General features: G+C 38.3%; 1 protein-coding gene and 1 long non-coding RNA gene across 3 annotated transcripts in view; one reads left to right on the plus strand and one right to left on the minus strand.

Annotated features, from left to right (window-relative positions):
- The window catches only part of atp9b (ATPase phospholipid transporting 9B), a 38,916-nt gene extending 18,483 nt beyond the window's left edge, over positions 1 to 20,433 (plus strand). The window contains exons 12-30 of one of the 2 annotated variants that reach the window (XM_056741178.1): positions 139 to 299; positions 413 to 555; positions 1,766 to 1,878; positions 3,545 to 3,799; positions 8,233 to 8,394; positions 8,952 to 9,044; positions 10,221 to 10,304; positions 10,982 to 11,152; positions 11,262 to 11,360; positions 11,452 to 11,541; positions 11,616 to 11,760; positions 12,112 to 12,176; positions 12,347 to 12,502; positions 12,707 to 12,771; positions 12,908 to 13,016; positions 13,174 to 13,231; positions 14,905 to 15,108; positions 18,260 to 18,292; positions 18,558 to 20,433. In XM_056741178.1, coding sequence (XP_056597156.1) covers positions 139 to 299; positions 413 to 555; positions 1,766 to 1,878; positions 3,545 to 3,799; positions 8,233 to 8,394; positions 8,952 to 9,044; positions 10,221 to 10,304; positions 10,982 to 11,152; positions 11,262 to 11,360; positions 11,452 to 11,541; positions 11,616 to 11,760; positions 12,112 to 12,176; positions 12,347 to 12,502; positions 12,707 to 12,771; positions 12,908 to 13,016; positions 13,174 to 13,231; positions 14,905 to 15,108; positions 18,260 to 18,292; positions 18,558 to 18,694 — 2,343 coding nt within the window. In that variant the 3' untranslated portion in view covers positions 18,695 to 20,433. The remainder of the gene's footprint in view (positions 1 to 138; positions 300 to 412; positions 556 to 1,765; positions 1,879 to 3,544; positions 3,800 to 8,232; positions 8,395 to 8,951; positions 9,045 to 10,220; positions 10,305 to 10,981; positions 11,153 to 11,261; positions 11,361 to 11,451; positions 11,542 to 11,615; positions 11,761 to 12,111; positions 12,177 to 12,346; positions 12,503 to 12,706; positions 12,772 to 12,907; positions 13,017 to 13,173; positions 13,232 to 14,904; positions 15,109 to 18,259; positions 18,293 to 18,557) is intronic. The other variant, XM_056741179.1, reaches the window with a different exon arrangement.
- Positions 210 to 26,121, minus strand: LOC130415454 (uncharacterized). The gene is made up of 3 exons (XR_008905929.1): positions 25,973 to 26,121; positions 14,867 to 15,103; positions 210 to 327 (listed from the first exon to the last, which is right to left on the minus strand). It is a non-coding gene; the product is annotated as an uncharacterized LOC130415454 (long non-coding RNA).
- Positions 26,122 to 26,252: the final 131 nt, after the last annotated feature.

The raw sequence follows: 26,252 nt of genomic DNA on the forward strand, positions 1-26,252 counted from the left end.
TTCACATTTTAGTATAAAGCATCAAATGAAAATCAATCCAGAATCAGTAGAAGGAGTGTCATAATATCTCAGAAGTCTCTCATCATCTCAGATTCACTCATGCATTGGTTTATCTCTTTTTCTCTCTCCTCTCTGAAGGTGGGGCTGCTGGACCTGGAGTTAAACCGCCTGACTAAAGCTCTGTTCCTTGCTCAGGTGGTTCTGTCTGTTGTTATGGTCGCTCTACAGGGATTTCTAGGCCCTTGGTTTCGTAACCTCTTCCGTTTCGTGGTTCTGTTCTCGTACATCATCCCCATCAGGTGCATTTTCTCCATTGACGTCTAGATCCTTAAAATATAAAATGTTGATTTTTTTATTTTCATCAGAGATTATATTAACTTGATCAAAACATTTTGTTTGTATGTGTTTGTAGTCTGAGAGTAAATCTGGACATGGGGAAGTCAGCGTATGGATGGATGATAATGAAGGATGAGAATATTCCTGGTACTGTGGTCCGAACAAGCACCATACCAGAGGAGCTTGGGCGACTGGTATACCTTCTCACAGACAAAACGGGTACTTTTTAGATGTCACATGACCAAGTGTTTTGTTATGGCTTTGATTTGGCCTCAATAATACAGGAAGTATTTGTTTTTGTGGTATAAAACTCAATGTGATATTAAAATAGCTAAGCTTCCTGGTTCAGTTCTGGTTGTATATCATAATTTATTTTTGCATTTTATTTTTATACCATTAAACTTGGGATCAAAACTAAAAGTTTACATTTGAAAATGACATATTTTTTCCTGAAATATTGCAGAGATTATTGTAAAAAGTTTATCAATGTTGGTCATTCTTTTTTTGAAATCGTGTGCCCTTATAATCTTTAGTTGAAATTTGAAAAGGAACTCCGTTCTGTAATGACTATCCATCTCAGATGACCTATGTTAGGCGGCTTGGGCGGAGCATCCGTTAACCCCTCCCCTCAATATCAAAATTCAACAGCTGTTTTTATACATCCAATCAAATCGCAGAGAAAGCACTATTTTTTTCAAAATTCCAATTCACTCCGTAATGCGTCAAAAAAAGAAAGTAAAAACATTCGCAACTTCTGGTCAATGGGGTCCAATATTGTTTGGTTACCAGCATTCTTAAAAATATCAGTTTTTGTGTTCTGCAGAAGAAAGTAAGAGGCAATTCAGACAGACCGCGTCTCTGCGTCTAAAATGCGATATGTTTTTTTAAAATGCGCAGCCTAGAATGCGAGGGTCTCGTTACGCGGGTATCCCGTCACAGTCACTATGTGGCTCCTCCTCCATGTTGGCATCACATAAAACAGTTGTCATGACAACTTGCTGCGGTAAACAGAGGCTTGCAACACTTTCCCCGCCTCCAAATTCTTCTGATTGGTTCACTGCTTTTGGAACTGACATTGATGAGCAGCGCTGCATGCAAAATTTGACTTTTTTTACATGACACGGCATCTTAAAAAACACGGGCGCTCTCGTGCGAGTCGCTTCAAAAGACGCAAGACTCGAGCGTAACGGTCATGCATGTCCCTCAAACCCTTGTTTACATAGAAAAACAATGGAAAAGTACCACATTGGAATGGAAAAAAAGTGTTCTATCTGAATGACCCCTAAGTAATACAGGTTTGGAATGACATGAGGGTAAATAAATGACACATTTTTATTTTTTGGGTGAACTATCCTTACAAATATTTATTTGTCCTCACAGATAAAGGCTTTTTAAGGACGTTTCATGTCAGTGTGACGTTTTTCTCTAGGCACTCTCACGCAGAATGAAATGGTCTTCAAACGGCTCCATCTCGGTACCGTCTCGTACGGAATGGACACCATGGACGAAATCCAGAGTCACATCATACAGTCCTATGCTCAGGTTTGTTTGACATCTGTCTCCTTACACATTACACTTTTATTATCCTTATCTCGAATGTAAAGGCCGTACCTCTCCCAAACCTTTCTCTGTGTGGTCTGCATTCAGTCACTCTGAACAATATCTGCAAAATGGATGGCATATGTACGTTCTCTAGGAAAACCAATTATAAAGCCACAGTAGCAATTGATTTTGATGCTTCATGGTCCTTCATTACAGAGTGATGGGCAGGTTTGAAATGTACCCATGATATGAGCGATCATAGCCTCATAATCTCCCCCCGCAGGACGTGTCCAACAAGACGTGTGAAATCGAGTTTGACAGGAATCAATAAACATAATGTAATTTACAGCTTAACATGCTTTCATGTGCGCCAGGCGGTTATAGCTCCGATTCTCTCTGGAGGATTATGCATATGAAAACGTTGGTATTAAAAACAGCTGTTGTTTCATAGTGGCGAAACCTTGTAGTTGCATGTAAGCCAGGGTCTATCCTGCTAGGACGTTTAACCAAGTTGAACTTATTTTCTGGTTTTATAACACTTTGTTTGTTTCGTACAGTATGTTAGTGAGGGAGTGTCTTTATGAATCTGTGTTTGACTGGAGGCAGGTCATCATATCTTCCTCAACCAAACACTCACACAAATTCACAGTATAAAAATGGATAAATGTCAGTGAGTGGGATTGAGACACCACTGTGTGTTAGAATCTCCACATTTTTTCCAGTGTGTCCTGGTTGAGACCTCACAGGCAACAACTGGAAGTCTCAAGTGAATATCTTCACACACTTTTTGACCGTGTTCCTCTGTTCTTTTACTACACACTTTGTCGTTAGGTTCTGACATAATTTGGCTGATTTATGTACACTTTTATGTACACAAAATACACTTTTTTTTATGTAGTGGGGAAAAGACGTCTTGTGTTTGTTTATTATTGGTTACTTAAAGGCATAGTTTTGAAAATATTTTTCATTTATGAAAGAATTCATTTATGGCCTTCGTGTCATTTCAGATGTGCATTACTTTTCTTTCTTATGCAGAATACAAAAGAAGATATTTTGAAGAACGGTGGGAGACAAACAAAATTGCCCCCCATTGACTTCCATTTTACGGACACAAAACCAGAAAAGACCTTTCTCAAAATATCTTCTTCGGTTTCAACAGAGGAAAGAAGTCATACAGGTTTGAGTGATATGAGGGTAAATAAATGATGTCAGATTTTAATTTTTAGCTAAAAAATCCCTTTAGGGGAACCACACACTAGGCATGTGCTTTCTATCACACATCTGAACTTTGTAGTGCACACCCTGGATCACAAAACCAGTCTTAAGTATCACAGGGACGTTTTTAGGAAAAGCCAAAAATACGTTGTATGGGTCAAAATTATATTTTTTTCTTTTATGCCCAAAATCATTAGGATATTAAGTAAAGATCATTTTCCATGAAGATATGTTGTAAATTTCCTACCCTAATTCCTAAAAAAGCCGATTTTCTCAATGTTTAGATTTTTTAGCACCTTCAGATTCCAGGGTTATAAACGTCTGTATCTCCGCCATATATTGTCCTACCCTCAACAACTCCTACATCAATAGAAAGCTTAATTATTCAGACCAACAAATATAACAATTCAAATATTGACCAACACTTTTGCTTCATGTGACGTCTCTTCAGGTGAGCACGACACAATCCAACAGCAGTAGCGAGAGCTCCACACCCTCCCGTAAGCCTCAGCCACCTGCGCCGAAGGTCCGGAAGAGCGTTAGCAGTCGGATCCACGAAGCAGTGAAAGCCATTGCTCTCTGCCACAACGTCACGCCCGTGTACGAGTCCCGCGCTAACTGTGCCAGCTCTGAGCCAGAGAGCACAGAGGCTGACCAGGATTTTAGCGACGACAACCGAACTTATCAAGCCTCTAGTCCTGATGAGGTAAGAGGTGTCCTAAATGAAGTCAGTGCACCTTGTCAAAATCAATGCGTTTTTTCTATTTCTAGAAATTTAATTTTTTAAGGAGTTGAAAGGGAATTTTGGCACTGTGATGGAAACGAACCTGCGTGTCCCAAATGAGCTCCACGACTCAACGTGTAAGGAGCATCTGACCGCTGCATCGTCGTTCGGCATAATCTTTTATATTTAGTAACCTCTCTTTACCTCTATATCATTGAATTTGACAATTTTATGCAATTTTCTGCCTGAGCGATTCAGTAAAAGCAGGACGGCCTTTTATTTATTTTTTTATTTAGAAATCTGATTGCATTGACTCTATCCTCCTCATTCCTCTAAAGGTGTAATCCTATATATCGCTGCTTTAGTATTTATGACTCCCCCACTTTAGCCTTGAATTTACTGCCTTATTGGATGGTAATATAGACTCTGTGTTAGTAGAGAAATCTGAGAGGGCTCAATAAATATCAGAGGCAGAGGGTGCAGGGGTAGGTCACACACCAGGAAGGACTCGGTCATCATTTGTGTTGAGAGATTGTAGATATTTATAGATCCGTTGTAGAGAAACAATATTTTGAATGAGTTGTTGGTAAGGAAAGCGCTAAATAAATACCAGGAGCGGCATTGAGGGTGAACATATGTCACGTTGGCAGCAGTGGTCTACTGATAGATGGAGGGATATCTTATCGTGTACCTTATAAGAGGACCAAAAAGATGTTTGTGGCTTGACTTATTAAATATTTCACCCAAAAATGAGTGATTTTTAGTTTTTTTTTTATGATGATTTTATGTCAGTTAAGAGCTTGACCGCACAGGGGCACCGATTTACTTTTATTTAGGGTTCTCATTATATCACATTTTCACTTCACGGTTATTGTGGGGAAAATAATTCATGATGGTGATATAGTATTATCGCAAAATCAATAAAAAAAAAAATTCTGTGAGATTGAATTATTTATGGTATTCTCAGTGTTTTATTAATAGAATATCAGTAATCATAATTATTACTATTACAAATATACGGTATATTGGGACACACCTACTCCCTTTGGAAGCATATTGGTAGCTATTTTCAAAAATGCAATGCAATAATACCCAAAACGGCAACGCAGAATGTAAAATGACAATGCAATTGTGTATTTAAAATATACATTTAAAATAATATATGCGCAATGACGCTGTATCGGGGAGGGGGCGTGGCCAGCTCGAAATGCATTTTCAAGTACACGTTGAATTTTCCACAACGTGCTGTGTGTTAACGAAAATGCAATTCCAAATGTTCAACCCGTTAATGCATTTAGGGAAAATAACATTTGAATTTTCATTTTGCTACAGTTTTGATTGACTATCTTAAACATTTATAATCAATCCAGGGAATTTTCATTTTGCAACTTAAAGAGCATCAAAAATATCCTTTTAAATAACATATTAAAACTAGTGTAGGAACTGACAGTGTAATTGATATAATTTTTTTTTGTTCATTTTGCACTTAATGTTGCACATGTGTTATTTAAAATGTATATTTAAATACACAATTGCATTGCCATTTTGGGTATTGCATTTCAAATAGAAAATATCTACAAATATGCTTCCATGTACTCTTATTGTATAGAAATGTATCTCTATCCTCCTCCGTTACAACAGATTGTCATGAGAATGAATTATACATTTTGTGTGAATCATTTCATTTAGATATTTCTGTCGTCTTTCCTGTTCGGTCACTGTATCAAACAATTGCATAACTAATTCAGGCTAATTGTTTTCCAAGCATTGATTGTTTCCAAGAAAACGTGTTGCTCATTAAATAAATTAAGAATTTCCCAGGATTCTTTTTTCTTTAGAGCCTTCTGTAAACGTAGATATCTTTTGAGAGAGCGAGTGATAAAAGGAAAACGAAATCTGTCCATCTCACTCTTTAGTGGAATTGCCTGTCCTCTCTTCTCCCTTGATGTGTCTACTTATTTATTTTCTTTAATGCCCGGGTCTTATCTCTCCAACGTCTTCACTCTGGGATTGATCAATATTTAATTTTCTCGGAGAGACTAGCGGTTAACACAAGTCCTTCTCCTCGTGTCACTCTCATCAGGGGCCGCGTCTGTGTCTCCTCGCTGCAGCCTTTTTTCTTGTTAATATGACGAACGAACACATCGCCGATGTTCAAGAAGAGAGCCTAGTTCAAAGATTAAATAACCCCGTGCCTTTTCGCACACTCGCTTTAACTCATTTGTGACCTCTGACCCCAGAGTGTCAAGGGTCAGGGGTTTATCCTGACCTTTAATGATCGGATAGGCTCGTGAGCAAGAACGTTTTTTATGTCCGATAATGAAGTTTTACTTATGCAGGGTTATAGAAGTTCACTGATGGTTTTATTAGTGGTTTTGGGTTATTCAGATGAGATGACAGTGATCGGAGAGTATTGACCTTTGGTTCTTCTAAGGAAAATATGGCGTTGACCTTTAACCTCTAGTCCATTAAACTCAAGTTCCCTCTGAAGAGGCGGGTAACTCGTACAAGAGAGTTATGACATGTTTCGCTTTTAAGAACGGTTTCAGTTTATTTATTTTGCTTTTTGAATTTGCAATGTATTTTTAAAACTTGAATTTTTACATTTTATAGTTTAATGGATTCAGCAGTAACAACTGCTCCCGGCATTCCAAAATAAAGCTGCCCTGTCAAATAAAACCATCATAACTGTGCCTTTTTTATGACATTGTATCATATTTCCTGTCGCATCTGGTCTCTTTATTAAATAACAGCCATGTCTCTGTGTGGTTGTAGGTCACACGGCGTGGTTGCGATCCTCTTTGCCTCTCAGCTTGGTTTATGACTACAGCTTTTCTTTCTGTACTATTGAAATGATTGATGAAGTATATTAAATGCTCTACTCACTGTCGTAAAACCCTGTTCGACTCCTAAAGGCATTTCCCCACTACCTGAGACACTTGGGTATGTGTTTGTCTTGTGCGTTCTCTCAAGAGCGTCAATTAGCACCGTCAGGTTGACAAAGAAGAAGCTAATTATTCACATCAGCATGGAAATGTCATAGATATAAGCGGGCGTGTGTGTAAGAGAGAAAGCAGATATAATTGGAGGACTACAAGGAAAATTAAAGACATAATTTGTTGGGACGGTTACAATCTTGTCTTGAGATAAACAATATGTAAAGGCCACAAATTATATTATTAGCGTAACAGTTTGAGGCAATGATTAAAGTGTAAGATGAAAGTCAATTTAATTGGTTATGTCCCTCTTTGCTTATTAAATATGACAGCGTGGACTTGAGCTCAGGGCCGCTGTTAGAATTCATAAGGACCGGGACAAAATTAGAGCTGTTCAACGCATCCGGAATAAAAGTTTGTGTTTGCATAATAATATATGTTGTGCACTGTGCATATTTATTTTGTATTTATCAACACATCCACTTATATATTAAGGAAATATTATATTATATGTATATATTCATATTTTAGGGCTGTCAAACGATTAATCGCATCCATAATTAAGTTTGTGTTTACATAATATTGTATATGTCTGTGAGTTGTGCATATTAATTTTATATTTATAAACATCAAAATATTGTCCTTAATATATAAATATGAATGTGTATGTTTTATGTATTTATTTATATTTACCAATTATTAAAATTCTATATATGTATATTATTTTGTATGTTTTTTCTTAAATGAACAAAATTATTATGCATAGTACACAGACATATATTGTGTAAACACAAACTTTTATTCTGGATGAGTTTAATCGTTTGACAACCCTACAATATTTAGATATAATTAAAATTGGTCACACTTCAGTATAGGGGGCAATTCTCACTATTAACAAACCTGTAACTATGACTTTTCCACCAATTCACTCTTAATTTGTTGCTTATTTATAGTTTGTAAGGTAGGTGTTAGGTTAAGGTATTGGGTAGGATGAGGGCTGTAGAATGTGTGTTTTATAAGTACTAATAAACAGCCAGTATGCCAATAATAGGCATGCTAGCAACTAGTTTATAGTGAGAGTTGACGCCTATACTGAAGTGTTTCCTTAAAATGATATATAATTATATATAAACCTTTATTAATTTTCATATTTTTCTTAAATACACGTGTATGTGTTTAGAAGTACAAATGTAATATGCACACATTGCACAGTGCACAGACATATATCATGTACACAAATCTTTATTCTGGGTGCAATTAATGGCTGAACAGTCCTCCTTGCACCCCTGTAAATGGTAAAAAAAAGAATAAAAATTATATCTACTTATTAATTTGTCTAAATTATCTAGCAAAAAAAAAATAAGTTTAAAGCCAACAAGAAACTGCATGATAACCATAATTCTTAAAGACAAAAAATGTCCCTCACAAGTATACTCAATCCTCTACACATTTACTATATTTTTGTCATGTGTTGTGTAGGTGACCCTCGTGCGTTGGACAGAAAGTGTTGGTTTGACTCTAGTGAACAGAGACCTGACATCCCTTCAGCTGAAGACCCCAGCTGGACACATCCTGACGTACTACATCCTCCAGATCTTCCCATTTACCTCTGAGAGCAAGCGCATGGGCATCATCGTCAGGGTACGTCTCAAAACTATACTTCTCTTTTGAAACACAGATTTTGGATAAATTGTATTTTTTTATCTTTAACATATTTTAACCTTTTCAATTTTGGATGAGTTATGTTTTTGTTGCACTCAGCTTGGTGCAGTGCATTCTGGGATAGCTCCAATGCCTTAGTAGGCCACTCACTAGTTTTTACAGCAGAGATAACCTTGTTCGGTAGTTGCTTGCAACATCTGCTTAGAATATAATATTTTGTCTTTTGCATTATTTTTGAGTAAGCCATTGGATCCTTTAGGACTACTTTCGTTTGTTTCTGTGAGGTTTTCACATTGTGTTTGTTTTCATTCTTTGTTTGTTACAGTGCATGAAATGCATATGAGTATTTGTGGCAGAGCTTCGATCGTGTGTCTGTGTGTTAGCTTGTGCATTAGTGCAAATCATCTCTGTTTGGCTCCTTTTGTGCCGATACCGTGTGGGATCAATGGTTTTGTGCTCCACTGTTGGACACGCTAATATTTCAGATGCTGTTTTGGACCTGTTTTTAAAGCTTTCTCTCATTGATTGCTTTCCAGGAGGAGGCTACCGGTGACATCACGTTTTACATGAAAGGGGCCGATGTTGCCATGGCGAGCATTGTACAGTACAATGATTGGTTGGAGGAGGAGGTAAGAATGCATAGATTATTGTTGATGGAAAATTGTCATGGGGCAGTCTGTGTGGGCTGGTGAGCTCGTGAATAGCCTAATTGTCTGCTGCTTTGACCCTTCCTGTTTTGTATTTCTTGTTTGGTTTGTTTTACATTGTTTCTGTATGCAGTTCATTTTTCGTATTTTGGATCGGAGTGTTTTGGCAACGTTTACGCCGTCCAGTGTGCATACACGGTGCATAGGCTAATGTTAAAAAGACAATAAACGTCGTCAAAAAAATCCACATTGGCCATTTACCACAAACTTATTTTTAATAAGGTGAACTTTGGTATGTGGGTTATTCACAAATAATTATATAGCAGATGGTTTAATCTATCATATCATTTATTCTTTTATCCATCACATCTTCAGTTGTAAGATGCTTTGATAAAAGCGTCTGCTAATTGAATAAATGTAAGAGTTCAACTGTAACTAACTATAACAAACAGCTTGGTCACGCTCACTGGCTAGAGCTGGCAACGCCAAGGTCGTGGGTTCGATGCCAGGGGATTGCACATAGTCAGAAATGTATAGTACAATGCAATGTAAGTCGCTTTGGCCAAATGCATAAATGTAAATAGGTCTTTCTGTTCTGATTTCAGCCGTCCTAACCGGTCTGATCAAGGACAGAGCGTGCGGCTCATCATCACACGCATTTCTCACTTTGATGATTATAATTGTATTGGCAATATGCAGTCAATGAAGGGCGGAGATGAGGTTTATTAATTAATGAATGACCCAAATAAAGGCGTATGACTGGGAGCAGAATCATGTCATAATCCTATGATGTCCTCTGTGTGTGTGTACGTGATGTTGCTATGGGGACAGGTCAATAACTAATCACAGCATCAGTTTCGCCGGTTGGATATTCATACAAAAAATAAACCGCTGTCCCACATCATTTTACAGCATGCGTAAAGATCCCACAGGCGATTGTCTATTGTTCATAGTTGATCCTTTCACTTGTCTGTGTGTATGTGTGTGTCTGCATGGGCGTTTCATAATTTGTCCAGCAGTGTTGTGATGTTTCCCTCGAACATAATCGTATTAAAATCATTGTTTACATCTCTGTTTCCATGCTTTCTGTATACTAATTAAGATCTTTGTTTAATATACAACCACGCACTGTAATATGTGTTGTATTGTGTTGTTTAGTGTGGGAACATGGCCAGAGAAGGCCTGCGGACGCTGGTTGTGGCCAAGAAATCACTGACTGAAGAGCAGTACCAAGACTTTGAGGTATATGAATACTGTACTAGCTTTGTTTCTGAATTTAGCAGGAGTGCTAAATAATTTGTTTTTATATTTCGATCCAGACGGTAAAATGTTCATAACACCATTATTTAACATTAAATGTATCTTGTATCAGTATTTGTACAGAATCGAACGTAATTGAGCTGAACTCATAGTTCTGATCTCAGACTGTTTATTTATGTAAACGTTTTCAAAGAATTATGAAACTTTGGTATCTGGTTGGAGGCTAGTTTTTTGTTTTGGTGTGGAAATTGATTTTTATTATTTTATACTGGTTCGTCATTTAAAAGTATGGTTAAAAATTCTGTCATCGTTTCCTCGCTCTCAAGTTGTTCCAACACTGTATTAAATTCCATGTTCGCTTGAACACAAAAGAAGATATTTTGAAGAATGTGGGAAACAGTTCTGGGGCCCCATTGACTACCGTAGTAGTTTTCTTCCCTATTATGGAAGCCAGTAGTGCCCCAGAACTGTTTGCTTACAAGCATTCTTCCAAATATCTTCTTTGTGTTCAACAGAACAGAACAAAGAATTTAATACAGTGTTAGAACAACTTGAGAGAAAGTTTATGATGACAGAATTTTCATTCTTGGGTGAACTGTTCCATTAAAAAGGTTTGAAACGTCTTCTGCAACTTATTTGCTTTCTCTCTGCGTCTTCAGAGTCGGTATAACCAGGCGAAGCTGAGTATTCATGATCGCACTCTGAAGGTGGCAGCAGTGGTGGAGAGTCTGGAGAGAGAGATGGAGCTTCTCTGTCTCACTGGGGTGGAGGATCAGCTTCAGGTTGACGTCAGGCCCACGCTGGAGCTCCTCCGCAATGCTGGGATCAAGGTGCACAATTGCTTTCAATTATCTACAATAATCCTGACAGTTGATAGGAGTAGAATAGTTTTCCTCGGGTTTGAAATATTCTGTCTGACTCTTGGGTACTTTATTTCAGATTTGGATGTTAACAGGAGACAAACTTGAAACTGCTACATGTATCGCCAAAAGCTCCCGTTTAGTGTCCAGAAGTCAAGATATTCACATCTTTCGACCGGTAAACTTCAAATGGATCCTGATCTGGATTTAAAGTGAAGTAGTTTAAGTGTGAACACTCAACATGAAGTCTTTTGTGTCCATTTTTCAAGGTGTCCAATCGTGGTGAGGCTCATTTAGAGCTGAACGCCTTCAGGAGGAAACACGACTGTGCCCTGGTCATCTCCGGAGACTCTCTGGAGGTAAAACACAATCTATATCATGTTCAGGGTTTTTTTTACTCACACTTAGCGTTTCTGTTTGTGTGGCTCATCAGGTGTGTCTACGATACTATGAGCATGAGTTTGTGGAGTTGGCGTGTCAATGTCCCGCTGTGGTTTGCTGTCGCTGCTCTCCCACGCAGAAAGCTCAGATTGTTCGATTGCTTCAACAACACACAGACAACAGAACCTGTGCAATAGGTAAGTGCTCATCTTTTGTCCTTGTCACTCCTTTCCTTCCTTCTTTTCATCTCTCCTGTCTTCGAGTAAGTATACTGTGAAGTTTTGCTGCTATGGAGGTAAGGGAACGGTTGGGATAGGGTTAAGGTCAAGAGCAAGAATGTACCTACAGATGGAGGTAGTCGTAACACGGATACATTTTAACTACTTCTATGTTCCCCATTGTATCAAACGCTTTCATTTCTTATGTAAGTGGATAGTAGACACCTTATCAAGCCCACGTCCCATGAATCTTTGAGAGCGGTAAAGATGACTGGTTTACAGTGTCTTCTCATGTTTTCTTGCTATCATCTTTCTTTTCTCTGTGCTCAGGTGATGGAGGAAATGATGTCAGCATGATCCAGGCAGCCGACTGTGGTATCGGTATTGAAGGGAAGGTGAGGTGTTTCTCATTAGCATAGATTTCTTGGTCCTATCTTTTTTCTTGTCCCTTAAACACCCGTTGGAATAAACGTGGGACGAAATGGCCTTCACAGAGCTTTTTGAGAAGATCTTGAATGTCTTCCCACTGAAAATCTTGTCTAACAGACCTTAACTTGTGTTCCAGGAGGGACGACAGGCGTCCCTCGCTGCAGATTTCTCCATAACCCAGTTCAAGCACATCGGCAGGTTGCTGATGGTGCACGGCCGCAACAGCTACAAACGCTCGGCGGCTCTCGGCCAGTTCGTCATGCACCGCGGCATGATCATCTCCACCATGCAGGTTACACGCAAATGGGAATACACACACACTTTCAGAGCCCCATTCATTCGCAGCCCCGTGAGATCTCTTATGTGACCAGAATCATTACAGCAGATTGCTTTGCTCTCAGAAATAAGCGCAGCACTTGTATCTACTATGGGGGCTCTTGATTTGAAGTGATAGCGTCTTGATTTGAATGCTGATTGGCTGTGTCTCTCGTCTCAGGCTGTGTTCTCATCCATCTTCTACTTTGCATCTGTTCCTCTGTATCAAGGATTCCTCATGGTCGGGTATGTAGAGTCTGTGCTGCTTGTGTTTGTGTAGATAAACCTATTTGAGCTGTGTGTTTGATTGACAGGCGGTCCTTCGTTGATTGACAGGCGGTCCTTCGTTAATACTTTTTCTATACCTGATACTTGTTTCTAGTTATGCCACCATCTACACCATGTTCCCTGTCTTTTCTCTGGTGTTGGACCAGGATGTCAAACCTGAGATGGCTCTGCTCTATCCTGAGCTCTATAAAGACCTCACCAAGGTAGCAACACACATAACCTTTTAGCGGCAATGATAATCGAAACTAACCTCCCAGCAATCTGCATGATACAAGTCATAAGTAGAGGAATGAGATCTAAGAGCATGAGTCTATGTTTGCTGCATGAGAGCGATGTTGACTTTGGTTTTCCCTCTACTAGGGCCGCTCCCTGTCCTTTAAGACCTTCCTGCTTTGGGTTTTGATAAGTGTATATCAAGGTAAATGGATGAACGGTGTCTTGTGTTTTTGTTTGGTCCTGAACAACAAGTCACCAATAAACCTGTACTGCCGTCTGACGGTATGTTTTTTTGGAATGATGTGTGTACAGTGTACAGAATGAAGCTCTTTCTGTATATGTGACCCTGGATCACAAAACCAGTCTTGAGTAGCACGGGAACATTTTTAGTAAAATACAAAAATACATTGTATGGGTCAGATCGATTTTCTTTTATGCCAAAAATCATTAGAATATTAAGTAAAGATCATGTGCCATGAAGATATTTTGTAAATTTCCTACATTAAATATATAAAAACTTCATTTTTGTGAGTGGATGTCCTGCTATGATTAACAACTTAAAAGGCGATTTTCTCAATATTATGTTTTTTTGCTCCCTCGGATAGCAGAGTTTTAAACTCCTTTATCTCCGCGAGATAATGTCTTATCCTAACAACCCATCCATACATCCTTAGAAAGCTTAATTATTCAGCTTTCAGATGATGTAAAAATCTAAAATTCGAAAAATTTACCCATAAGACTAGTTTTGTTGTCCAGGGTCACATATTTGACTCATGAACTCTGAGAACCATTGAAAGGGTCACAGTGCATCAGTGTGAATATTTACTGTTAAAAATAGTTTCTTTGGGTATTTATTAGTAATAATTTGATAAATGATAAAAAGAAATCTAAGTATAAACTTTTCGGTAGAAATATATAAAATATGTTACTATGATTTTTAATGTAATATATTATTCCTATTTTTATCCTTTTTCATTTACTTTTTTGAACTATTTAAGAGTAGTACTCAAATAATACCAATGAAAACCAATTTTTTTGGTTATCATTTTGTAAAGACAAATGGAGTGTATTATAGAAATATGAAATTTAAACGAAAGATGTGGTCGACAATTATAAACTTAAAAAATACAAAAGCAATTTTGCCTCAAAAATGTAATCCTTGAGCCTTTCATTGAAAAAAATAAACCTTGAACTCAAAAGTAACTTCTTCCACAATTTTAAAGGAGCTCCTTGTCATTAATGTGACTTTCGGAGCGTCGCCAGCTCTCACGCGCACGCGGCGGTCTTTATCCGCACTGTAAATCGATCCGAGCGGCGAGAGAGAGAGAGATCAGTGTCCCCGTCTGACAGCTCGTGCTTTTTAATTAAACCTTAATACAGAGAGTCAAGAACAACAGGGAAATATGAGCAAAGATTTCATTTAGTCCAGTGAGTAACCTCGAGGAATGCTCGCCGTATGAAGAGAGGCAATTATGTGATCAGTTAGAGGCCATTAGGCTGGATCGCGCCGGCGTTATGATTAAAATGAAAGCAGAGACGGTTACAGTAGGCTGACCAGCCGAGCGAGCGTGGAGCGTTGCGAGCAGGGGTCAGGATTCGACGCACTCATGTGTGAATCTGGATCAGACCGTGAGGGTTTGAAAATGGGAAGGAAACCTGTGTTGTTGTGAATAGACATGAGTCTTAAGTCATTTGCTAAAAACGTTAAAGCGACACTTCTGTCATGACTACAGTATTATATGTTCGTTTTGTCATTATTTGTTTTCTTTAATGTGATATCTACTGCATTGTGTTTACATGCTCAGAATAATAAATACAATACTACAGCCAGTATTACCTGTTCACATTGCGTCACTTCTTCTGTTTGGCCACCAGGGGGCATCCTGATGTACGGTGCCCTGGTGTTGTTTGATCAGGAGTTTGTGCATGTTGTGGCGATCTCCTTCACTGCTCTCATCCTCACCGAGCTGCTCATGGTGGCGCTCACGGTTCGCACCTGGCATTGGCTCATGGTGGTGGCTGAACTCTTCAGTCTCGTCTCCTACCTCGCCTCCCTCGCCTTCCTCAATGAATACTTTGGTAAGCAGAAAGATTGTGTGTTATCTGTCTACCTGAATCTTTGATTTGTTTGCTGAATGATAAAGTTAAAGAAAGATCATTTCCAGAAATGTATTATTAGAACTAGCGTATGTAAACAATAAGTGTAACAAAATATGAAAACATTAGTTAAGTTAAAAATAAAACCATGCAAATTAAAAGCCATTAGCCTTTGGAATTTCTACCCCCTCGATCATGACCCCTGAGGTGATGACTTCACATTAACGACATTAGCTACCGTATTATGTTAGGTGTAGCTAGTCCATTTACACCATCATGTTAAACAGCCCCATGTGCACGCAGATTATTTTTCAGGCTTTAAATTTAGGATATTCTTATTTGTCGAAATGAAACGTTGATTAATATTGACCAAAGACAATACAGGGATGTCAGCGGAGGAGGGGGGAATAGCACCGCAGTCATAGGGGCCATAGTGCTCAGGTACGAGAACAGGCACATCCATCAGTACTCGAATCAGTTTGATGAAATTTGACGATCTGTAGTAATTGTTCATAGTTTATGTATAACGACAAGTAAAGTAAAGAGTAAATAACTATAAAATTATGCTATGTTATTATATTATGTTGAGTTGTCATTATGCGTGTTTAGGTGCATGTGCGCATTTGACCGCAACGTTTGTATACTTTAACCACCTCCGAGGATAGTGGGGAGTCTCGAGTCACTGGGACTGGTATTTTAGGGGTCTGGGCTGAAAAGTTTGGGAACTCTTGGTTTAATACAAAATCTCACAAAAAAAATCTTGACCTTGAATATTGATAGAGGTCTTAGGGATTGTTCACTTGAAAATGACATTCGTTCATTATTTACTCACCCTTATGTAATTTCCAAGCATGTTTGAATATCTTTTTTCTGCAAAACACAAACGTTTATATTTTAAACAACACTTGTGACCAAGCAACACTGGCCTCCATTGACTTCAATTGTATGGTAACAAAACCGATTAGACATTTCTCATAATATCTTTTTGTGTTCCACTGTATTGAGTCATGAACTGATTTTGAATGACATGAGGATAAATAATTGCAGAATTTTTGCCTCTTTCTCACCATCTCGGTTTGCAAGAACTGCAGATTCCTTTAAAGGAGTAGTTCGCTTTAAAATAAAAATTTCATGATAATTCACTCACCCAAATGTCATACATGTCCCTGTTTTTAATTATTCTGTCGAAAACAAATTTAGGCTTTTGAGGAAAGGTTTCAAGTTGGGATGCACCGATGTATCTACCACCCATATAAATCAGCCGATATTGGATTAATTTAACATATTTTTTTATCTTTAAGGCCACATTCCCCACGATCGCATTTATAACCTTTAGTTAGTCTGTAATGTTGCTGTTAGAGCATAAATAATACCTGCAAAATGATGAAGCTCAAAGTTCAGTGCCAAGCGAGATATTTTGCTTTTCAAGAACTTCATAGAACGGCTGGAATTGCCTACAGCGCTCTACTTCCCGTGTACATGAAGTCAGTATTCAAAATGCTTTAAATAACCTCCGCCCAAAGGAATACGAAAAAAATAGGCGAGGCCTTCCTCAGAGAAGAGGAAAAGCCTCTGGTGTAGTGTTTGGTTATCAGAGATTGTAAACCTTTGACTTAGCTGCTCGCTAAACTACTTTCAGTTCATCACAGTCCTACAGCTGGTAATAAGAATTCAGCTACACACATACTAAGATAACCAATGGTCAAATAACAGCTTCCATGACTTTAACATCGGCTGTGAAAGCTGTTCTGTGTAATACACTGGTACTGTGTGTGTGTGCGCATACCTCTAAAACACTTCTTTGAAACGTCCTCTGAAGTCCTGCTTGCAAATGTCTCCTAGTCAATCTGCTCGTTTTAATATCCAACTTGGGTCCAATATAAAAATGCAAAACTAACGCTTCTGTTATCAACTGTCTGACACCAATCGGTCCAGTGTCATTTCCCTCGCCATAGTAGGATTTTCTTTGGCAATCTATAACAAACATTGACGTTTGCACATGCACTAGCAGACTACCATTACACTTCAAAGAGATCCGCATGTTTTTAACTGATAAAGTGAAGTTGACACCATTGTTACTGTTTATTGCTCGAACCCAAAGTTAATGAATGCACGTGCACTGAGAGGGCTCCGACCAATCACAACAGCCTTAGAAGCTGAAGCTCGCTGATATGATAAGGGTGGGACATCTTCAGAGACACACTTTAAGCAGGGAACCAATCACGACAGACCTGGTCAGCTTTACCAATCAGAGCATTTCAGAAGGAAGGAAGTTATAGACCGGAAGAAATCCAGTCGTTTTGTTAAAAGATGGACAGTTTTTTTTTATTAGAAACATGAACATCCATTGTTAAACACCCCAAAAACATAATCAAAGCCTCTAAAACAGCCAAAGACTGGCTCCTTTAAATTGTCCCTCTCTTAAAATGTTAAAAGGATCAAATTCATGTTCAGTAAAATTAATTTAATTCAGAAAAAATAGCTGGTATATGCAATTAATTGACCGATATTTATTTGTTAAAATCAGTATCGTATCGGCCAAAAATCTTATCAGTGCATCCCTAGTTTCCAGGGTTCTTATCCATATAATGCACTTAAACTGGATGCTGTTGGTAACGGTCCCAATTTCAGTTTCATCGCAGCTTCAAAAGGGTCTACACCTCACCAGCCAAGGATTTGCTTTACAACACTCTTATTCATTGGCAGGTGTCGTGTAGAGCCTTTTTGTTTTTGAGAGATGAAATAAACTCGTATGACATGCGGGTGAGTGAATTATCATGCAACTTTCATTTTATAGGGAACTACTCCTTTAAAATTGCCGGTTGGTCAATTGATTTTTGTCTGTTTTTTACCAAAAAAGGTCATGCTGTGTAGATTTAATCACACAGGGGATAATCTATTGACATTTATTTATGTAATCTGCTGTTTTGCTTTTTGGCCAGTTTTCCCTTAGCTGTGATCATACAGAAGAAGGTCAATTGAATGCAAATATGCTCCATAACAGATGACCTGTAGCCTCTGGTTTTAATGCTCTACCCAAACACTCATCACTACAGCTTTGTGCGGTGTAACCTCAACTTTAAAGCTCTTTGTTCTGTCTTCTTTCTCCACCTGTTTTGTGACTGTGCCTCAGGCATAGGTCGTGTGACCTTAGGAGCTTTCCTGGGTAGGTTTGTCTTCTTCCTGTGTTCCCTTTGTCATCTCATCGGTTATCATTTCCTGTTTTCACACATGAGTCTGTTCTTCTCCCTTGGGCTTACTCTCACAGCCCCTGGATGAGACCGAGCTCGTTCGAATGTGCCATGACCTTGCGATTGCTCATGAAATGTTCCATTAGTGCAGTGCATCTATTTCATCCACAACTGATCGTCCTCAAAAACCGCAATTGTTATCCTGACATCTTTTCTTGATTATTTTTTTCTTATCTCCAGATCTTTCGTTCATCACGACGCGGGTGTTCTTGTGGAAGGTGTGCGTCATCACGCTGGTCAGCTGTCTGCCTCTCTACATCATCAAATATCTGAAGCGGAAGTTCTCACCTCCCAGTTACTCCAAACTCTCCTCTTAAACTTTCCAGTATTCACGTGGTGCCCATAAGGCATGTGTTTGCATATATAAGCAACGGTCATGGCTACATCAATTCTTGAAAACAGATATGATGTTCGGCTTCATAACACTGGGTGTGATGTAACCTCACACTCGTGAAGCTTTATATCTGCTTGATGATGCTGTTTATATTTGCTTATGAATACTACTTTCATGGCATGATGTGGTGCATATAAGTATGTCTACTATGTATATTTCTGTACAAAGATACTGCAGAGGGTTGTAGTTTAGAGGAAGTTGGTGAGTAGTATTGAGTACTTGAAAAGCACAAAAAAAGACCGAGGATGAAAGAGAAAACATCTAGATGGTTGTTCTGGGGACACACTGGAATGACGGACTTATTGTGAATAATTCACACAGAAATGAAACTTCTCACATGCAGAATTTTCGCTTTGTGGTGAACTATCCCTTTAAATGAAGGCTTATTTTTTATAGATTCATTTTTAATGTTTTTTATGAACGAGATAAAGCGACGTTTTGATTATTCACTTTAAACTCCACATGGCTATTGTTGGTGTGTATGTTCGCACCCGTCAGCACTTCATTTTGGGCACATTCTTGGTTATTTTGTATTGAAGAGATCAGAGTTTGGCTTTATAAATGGCCATGTTGTGATTTGAGGGTTCATGTTGTGTTAATGTCGCGTACTGAAGTTGAGTTTGGACAGCTCTGCAGATCTTTGTGTAACTGTAACAACACAGTATTTGTTCTGGGAACAACCGACTCTTAGCTTTGACCTCTAAATGTATCATCATGACATTTGACTTGTCAAATCTGTAACCATTTGATACAGTGAGCTATTTAAGATTTTTAAGTTGTAAATTGAATGATGCGTGATATTTTAATGATTGTTTCATCGGTTACGTTGTAACTCTTCGTTAGACTGTCGCATCTTCATGGGCGACAGTGAATCAGCGCAAGAATGTAGTATTTCGGTGGATTGCTGTTATATATTATAGACTTTTATAAGATCGCAAAAAGTGTTTGTTTAATACATAAATATTTGCAAAGCTGCTTATGCTGCAATTTTTGGAATACTGATATGGATGTACGGCATTCATTTGCCAGTTTTGTCATTGCCGATTCAAGACGACAATTTCATTTATGTAGACAATGACACCATACAGTCAAAAATGATTTTGGCGGTCACAATTGACGGACAGAAAAACTGCACTGCACTATTTCCCCCCAGTAACTGTACTGACGCCTGAAGCTGGGTTTATAATGTACAAGATCATTTGCCTTACCTTTCTAAAGCAGTCAGCTGGTATGAGGAATGAGTTTTATCATTCACATTTTTTTCTATACCGTGTTGGTGTGTGTGTTTACAATACTGAATGAGACAATGCCAGGCACATACGTCACACATGCTGTTATTTTCATCATCTTATAACTGTGGATTTATTTTCTTGTCAAAAAAAGTTGAGATGTACTGTAACCAACTACATTTTTCATGTACTGTATATAAAAGCTTACATTAACCCTTTGAGAGTCTAACAACAAAAGGTTATTTATTTATTTTTGTGTTTAGTTATTAATTGTGCACTCTTTTTCTACCATAATATTACTAAATGTGATCTTTTGGTAGTATTGTTAATGCAGCTGACCAGTTCTTAAACTCTAAATGTTATCAGCATTACAGTTTGAGCAGTATCATTTTAATAATCTTGATGTTTAATTAAAAAGCAATATGTTTCCAAATGGTCTTGTTAGTACTTTTTTTAAAGAGGGCTGAATATTTTGTTTTACAGGTTGGTGAAGGCATAATGTGTGCAGAATCCTCTATGGCAGTTTCTGGAAACATGGATAAGTTGTTGTCCATAGAAAATGCTGTATTTAATACTGTGCGAGATTACTGATTTTGCCCTGTCCCACCAAAATATTTGGCAACTGTTCAATTGGTATTCAATTCATTATAGTAACCAGTATTTTTTAGTAATCTATTTTATTCCCAATAATTTAATATTAAGATATCACACATTTTATTATGTTACCTGCAGCATACCAATTACAATATTTATTTTTTAAGGTTATTAAAAATGATTTAAAAGTTTAAAACTCATAAAAAAATAAATAGGAAAATACATAAAGACTAATATTTAGCTTGACATTCTTATATTGATGACCAGCATCCCCTTTCAAATTGATGCTAGCAACTAAGATATTACTAGAATAAAACTTTGAAGGTTACACCTCGTGATGATTAGTGTTATGTTAGTATTGCTTATAACCACTAGAGGGCGATATTTGCACAGCATTTCCCATTCCTCAAACCAATTTCCTGGGTAAAATATATCTTCATATGTACCACTAAAACTGTGGTTGCTTATCAAAAATAAGACGAGTAAAGGTCGATTTTATGTTTTTTATTAATTCATGTTATTTGTAATTATTGTTCCAGTTGAAATTGTATGCTACTTAAACTCTGTATTTTTATTTGCTTTGCTTTAGTTTCTGCTCTCTGCTTGTTCACTCTCAGCAGACTGTAGAGTATATGATAACATTAATAATTTGCACCAATGCAAATTGTAAATTGATTTCGGAAAACTGCTTCAACCTTTATTGAAAAACTTGTATGAAATTGTATTGACGTTCACAAGGGCATATAGTAAGGGATTTTACCCATAGATTTTTTGGCACACTTGACTGATTTAAGCCAAAAAAAACGAATGGCCGAGTTAATTCATTCATTTATTAGTTAAACTTAAAATGTATTCATTTTACATGATGTAATATATAATGTTATTCTTTTTAAAATAGAAAATTGCACCAGGGAGATACAGGGCTGTGATCAGCAGAAGCCGAAATACAATAGTTGGATTCAATCTTTTTGTGATTGCTTTTCATTCATTGCATAGAAAATATTTCTCTTATTTTACAATGTAGAAAATATTAAATCAGAATTGAGCTGGTGTGTCCAAAGTTTTGGCTGGTAATGTACTGAACCCATAAAAAAACATTTGCGTAGATTTGTTATCGACTACCACCCCCCCCTCACCTTCCTCTACCCGTCCTCACCCACACATGCTGCACAGATCAGGAAATGTGTGTTTTACAGAGACCCTGTGCTTGATGTGATGGTCCACTGGCCCCGGCGTGCCAGGAAGTGTCTTTTATCTTATCTCTTTTTCTCTCTGCCTCCCTTCCACTTCTTTCACTTTTTCTCTCCATCGGTCCATCTACCTTTGTACGTCAAAAAATGCTCCCTGGCCTTATAAACAGATAAAAGCACAATCCTGCATTGTCAGCGATTGCTTAAAACGACTGTAATTTTCAGCACGTGCCCTATAGGGCCTCCGCCCTTTGATGTGTTTGTGCGCCGGACATGTTGCAGAGATTGTAGGGCAGCTCTGTTTTTTTATCGGCCACATGTTGTGCACAACACGCGTCATACTGTTTTGCTACTGTCTCAAGTGTATCTGTTTTTCCAAAGCATTGTGTTTCCTGTAGGTGGACACAGATTGGGATACGCCCTTAGCTAAGCACTTTCTTACTGTAGATCCAAAATGTTCAGCTGTCCACTTCAGCAGTTTTTTAGCATCCTGTATGTTCTTCAACAATGAATTCAGCAAATAAGAATACTTATGTTTGTATTAGATGATCAACATTATTTTAAATGTGACCGTGAAAACCAGGCAAAAGTCTCAGAACCAAATTTGGAGATAATGGGCATCAAAGTTTGATTTCATTTATAAATTTCACTATGATTTTAATCTTTGACATGCCCTCACTCAGTCTATATTAAAAATATCAAGGTTATATTTTTTCACAGAATGTGGCTTACATTATATAGGATGTTTTTATGTAGAAAACAGTCAATCACAAAATAAAAATCTTTAGCATGTGTTGTCACAGACTGAGTCATAAACTTCTAAATAATCAGTTTAAATTCAATCTCGCAGACAAGCTGTAAATGCCAAACATATATAAGTACACAAAAACCTATGAACTTGGAACTGTAATAATACTAACTTATTGTATTTAGGTGATATTTACAGTAGGTACATTTATTTTTATCTGCATATTAATATTTGTATGTAGTTTTGTAAGTTGTAGGAGTGTCAAAATATTTCAACAATAACTTTGAAATGAATAATAATTCATATTAATGTTGTGTTTATTCTACTCAAATTATAATATTGTTTAAAAATCTGTTATCTGGTGGACGATCTTACATAGTAGATAGTAATTTGTCACCTGTTTTGCATTAGTGTAAAAACGCCTGCCCCCCCCCCCCCGCACTTGTATTCAACAACAGAAAAAATAATAATAATTCAAACAAAAGGATAACAAATAATGTATCTAAGTATGATCATTAATTATTTTGATAATGTTAATCATACTGAATATCTTATATGGTGACAGCAATAGTACATTTAAGCAAAACACATTTTGCTAAACATGAATTACTAAACGCCACAAACATTTTTCCAAAAGTTGTTTGTTGATTTATTTTTGCTCAATTTCAAGTCAAGTCACATCAGACAATTCCATGATAATTCATTTTCATGGGCATCGCATGCTCAGTAATGCTGTTAAAAATCGATTAACAGTTGCTCAACTAGCTGTGTTGTGGATTTGTCACTGTTGTGTCTGGGCCCCGCGGTGGAGCTCCGAGCAGAGGGTCTGTGTTTGCTCACTCAGCCTGTGGGAGCCCATGAAATCCCTCCCCGCTGGAACCCGTCCACGGTTGCTCGGCAACAGCCTTACACAACAGGAAACAGACTTGGGGATTCCGTCACTGCGCCGAGTCAAAGAGAGCATTCAGTGGAGACAGGAAGCCCCAAGGTACGGCAGGGGGCAGGTCTATAACCAAGGCCATCGTCGTGTAAATACCACCCCAAATTGCTTTTGCTGCTTCTACTTTAAGCTTTTTTATGTTCATCAGTTTACTTTTAAATGTGGTCTGGATTTTACGATCTGGAGTCATCAGGCACGTCGTAAAATAGCTAAAATAACATATTTGATTACAATCCCATTGTGTGTGAAAAAGTAAAAACAGTCTTTCCTGTTTCACATTATCTTGATACTTTGTGTAGGTTTTAACCTGCCTGGCATGGTCAGATCACAGCATGATGCTCATTTTGCTTGCTTCTGAAGTCTTATGAAATTCACCGTTTGTATCCGAACCTTAGAATCTGGCCTGTTTTATCTATCAAGGGAGAAACTTGAGGTCTTTTCCAGAAGACCACCAGCCTCAGCGTCATTCCCGGTATACTCACCCACAAACCTGCTGGCCAGACAGAGCAGTCACTTGTAAGAAGAGGTGAGTGGACCTATGACATCAGTGACTCCCCCTCTGCGGACCAATCACGGCACAGATTGAGGAAGAGTCGGGGCAGATGATGGGTTAATGTGGTTTTGGTTTATTTTAGCCATTTTTAAACGCTGACACATCATTAGTGATGCACATGCATGTTATGATTCATGCCATTGTTATTAGTGTACATGCTTTTTTTAAATCGTCTCCGAGACACACATTCAACATCTGTGCTATTACTTACGCACGCGTTTCTCGAGTTACATAGTGCCAAGTCTTCGCTTGACGCAGTATGCCATGCATTTAGATATCTATCATTGCGTCATAACGTATCGCTCCTCATGTATCCTGTTTGGAAAATTATTTTGTCATTCGTTTTTTCCTTATACAGTAAAAGCATCATTCGTTTGACATGTATCCCTGTCCGTTGGTTTGACCTTGCATGAGGTTACCTTAACAGGCTTTCTATTTTTATCATTAATGATTATAGATATCAAATCATTAGTGGATCACTGGAACCACGCCATTGCAGACACCTGCCACTACTGGATATGGCAGCTGATGAGGCGACTTGAGACAAAAAAGGATATAAATAATTTCTCAGAATACTGTAACGTGAGCAAATCAGGTGACCTCATATTAACGAAATGTACCGATTAAACATGGATTGCTTAAAATACCCTCTAAGCACTTGTATGGTAGTTAATCATACATCTTGTGGTCATGTACACAGCAGAAAGTCTTTGTTGGGACAATGAAATTCCCCAGCTTTTGGCATGTAACCCAAAATGCAAACTCGTAGCAAACAACATTTCCGGAACCGTCCGGCCGGCACTTAAAAACTCCTGCCCTAGCAACGGGCAGGCAGAGTGGAAAAACCACACGCCAACTGACGTACAACTAGGTGCATGTCAATCAGCACAGTTAGCTCTATTTATTACCTTCATGCTGGAAGCCGTGTTTACAGCTTTTGCACATAGCCGGGGAGGGCAGGGAGGCCCCGCCCAACACCCCACCCCCCCTTAGAGCCCACTTAGGGCCCCCAACCACAGGGTGAGAGCTTTCCATGAGGTCAAACAAATACATTTGACCCATAGAACAACAGGAGAGAGCGAATCGTAAAGCTAAGGGCACAATTACCATGTTCCCATGATGAAAGAATCAGCTTGTGTTTCATAAGTGCACTCATTCCTGATGAAATTATGGATCATCCTGAGTATGCGGGTGGAAGGTTATTTGGCTCCCTTTTGTTATTTGATGAGATAAATTCTTAGTGGGGGCAAACGCCGTGCAGCTACTTCAAAACATGCCCGAATCATTAGAGAGGCTGCACAACTGCATTAAATAAGACATACGTTCAAATAAAACAAGTTACCGTAGATATGCAGTGGTAATTTATATATGTATATGATGCAATTGTCTTGTAATATTTGTAATGCATTCTTTTTTAACGTAGGCATTTGGCCATTAAGGATAAACATTTTCATTTCACACAGTTTCATAGCTATTGAAATAACTTTTATGGTATGTGTCTTCATCATTTACATAAAAAAATAAACCTACATTGAGAAAATGTACAGTATGACAGCTGCATTTGCATGTTGGGCTTATATGTTAAGCATAAACGTAGTATTGCCATTTGCATTTAGCATAGCCTATATGGCCAAAAACGGTCGCTGTGATTTATGGGTACTCGAATGACGAGAAAATGACGAGAAACAATGATGAATGCTGTGCTCGTAATAGTTATTTAGCTCATTCTTGCTCTGTGTCAAACAGTAAGAATTGCTTTTTCACCGATGCAAATGTTTGCCAACATTTCTTGGCTTTAAAAATCGCTGCTAATTTCGACGACTACGGCGAATCGCGCCCTTCTGGAAATCTGTCAAAAGCGAAATCATCGCCTGCCGAGCTGCCAACGACGTCTTGTGATTTTCAGATCCCGTTGCGCTGCGATGTCCTAAATAAAACAACTCTTACCGTTTGTCTGTTTATTCCCTCCGTATCAGTTGCTACGCGATGAGAGAGCTCTCACTGAGGCGCCATTTCTTCCATTACGAAGACAATTGAAATTAACGTCATAATGGCTTCTCTAATCGGCTTGTTGGAGTTTGAGTTCCCGCCATTTCGCGCGCGCATGCGCAGATCTTTCGCCCCGCGGTTTCAGCTGCTCCACATCTGGAAATGTTGAGAGGAGAGAATCCCTCTCCTGTGCTGCTGAGCTGAAGACGTGGTGCCTGCGTCACACCAAGGAGGGCGG

This window comes from Triplophysa dalaica, chromosome 25 (genome assembly GCF_015846415.1).
Source record: "Triplophysa dalaica isolate WHDGS20190420 chromosome 25, ASM1584641v1, whole genome shotgun sequence".
In the NCBI taxonomy this organism is placed as follows: domain Eukaryota; kingdom Metazoa; phylum Chordata; class Actinopteri; order Cypriniformes; family Nemacheilidae; genus Triplophysa; species Triplophysa dalaica.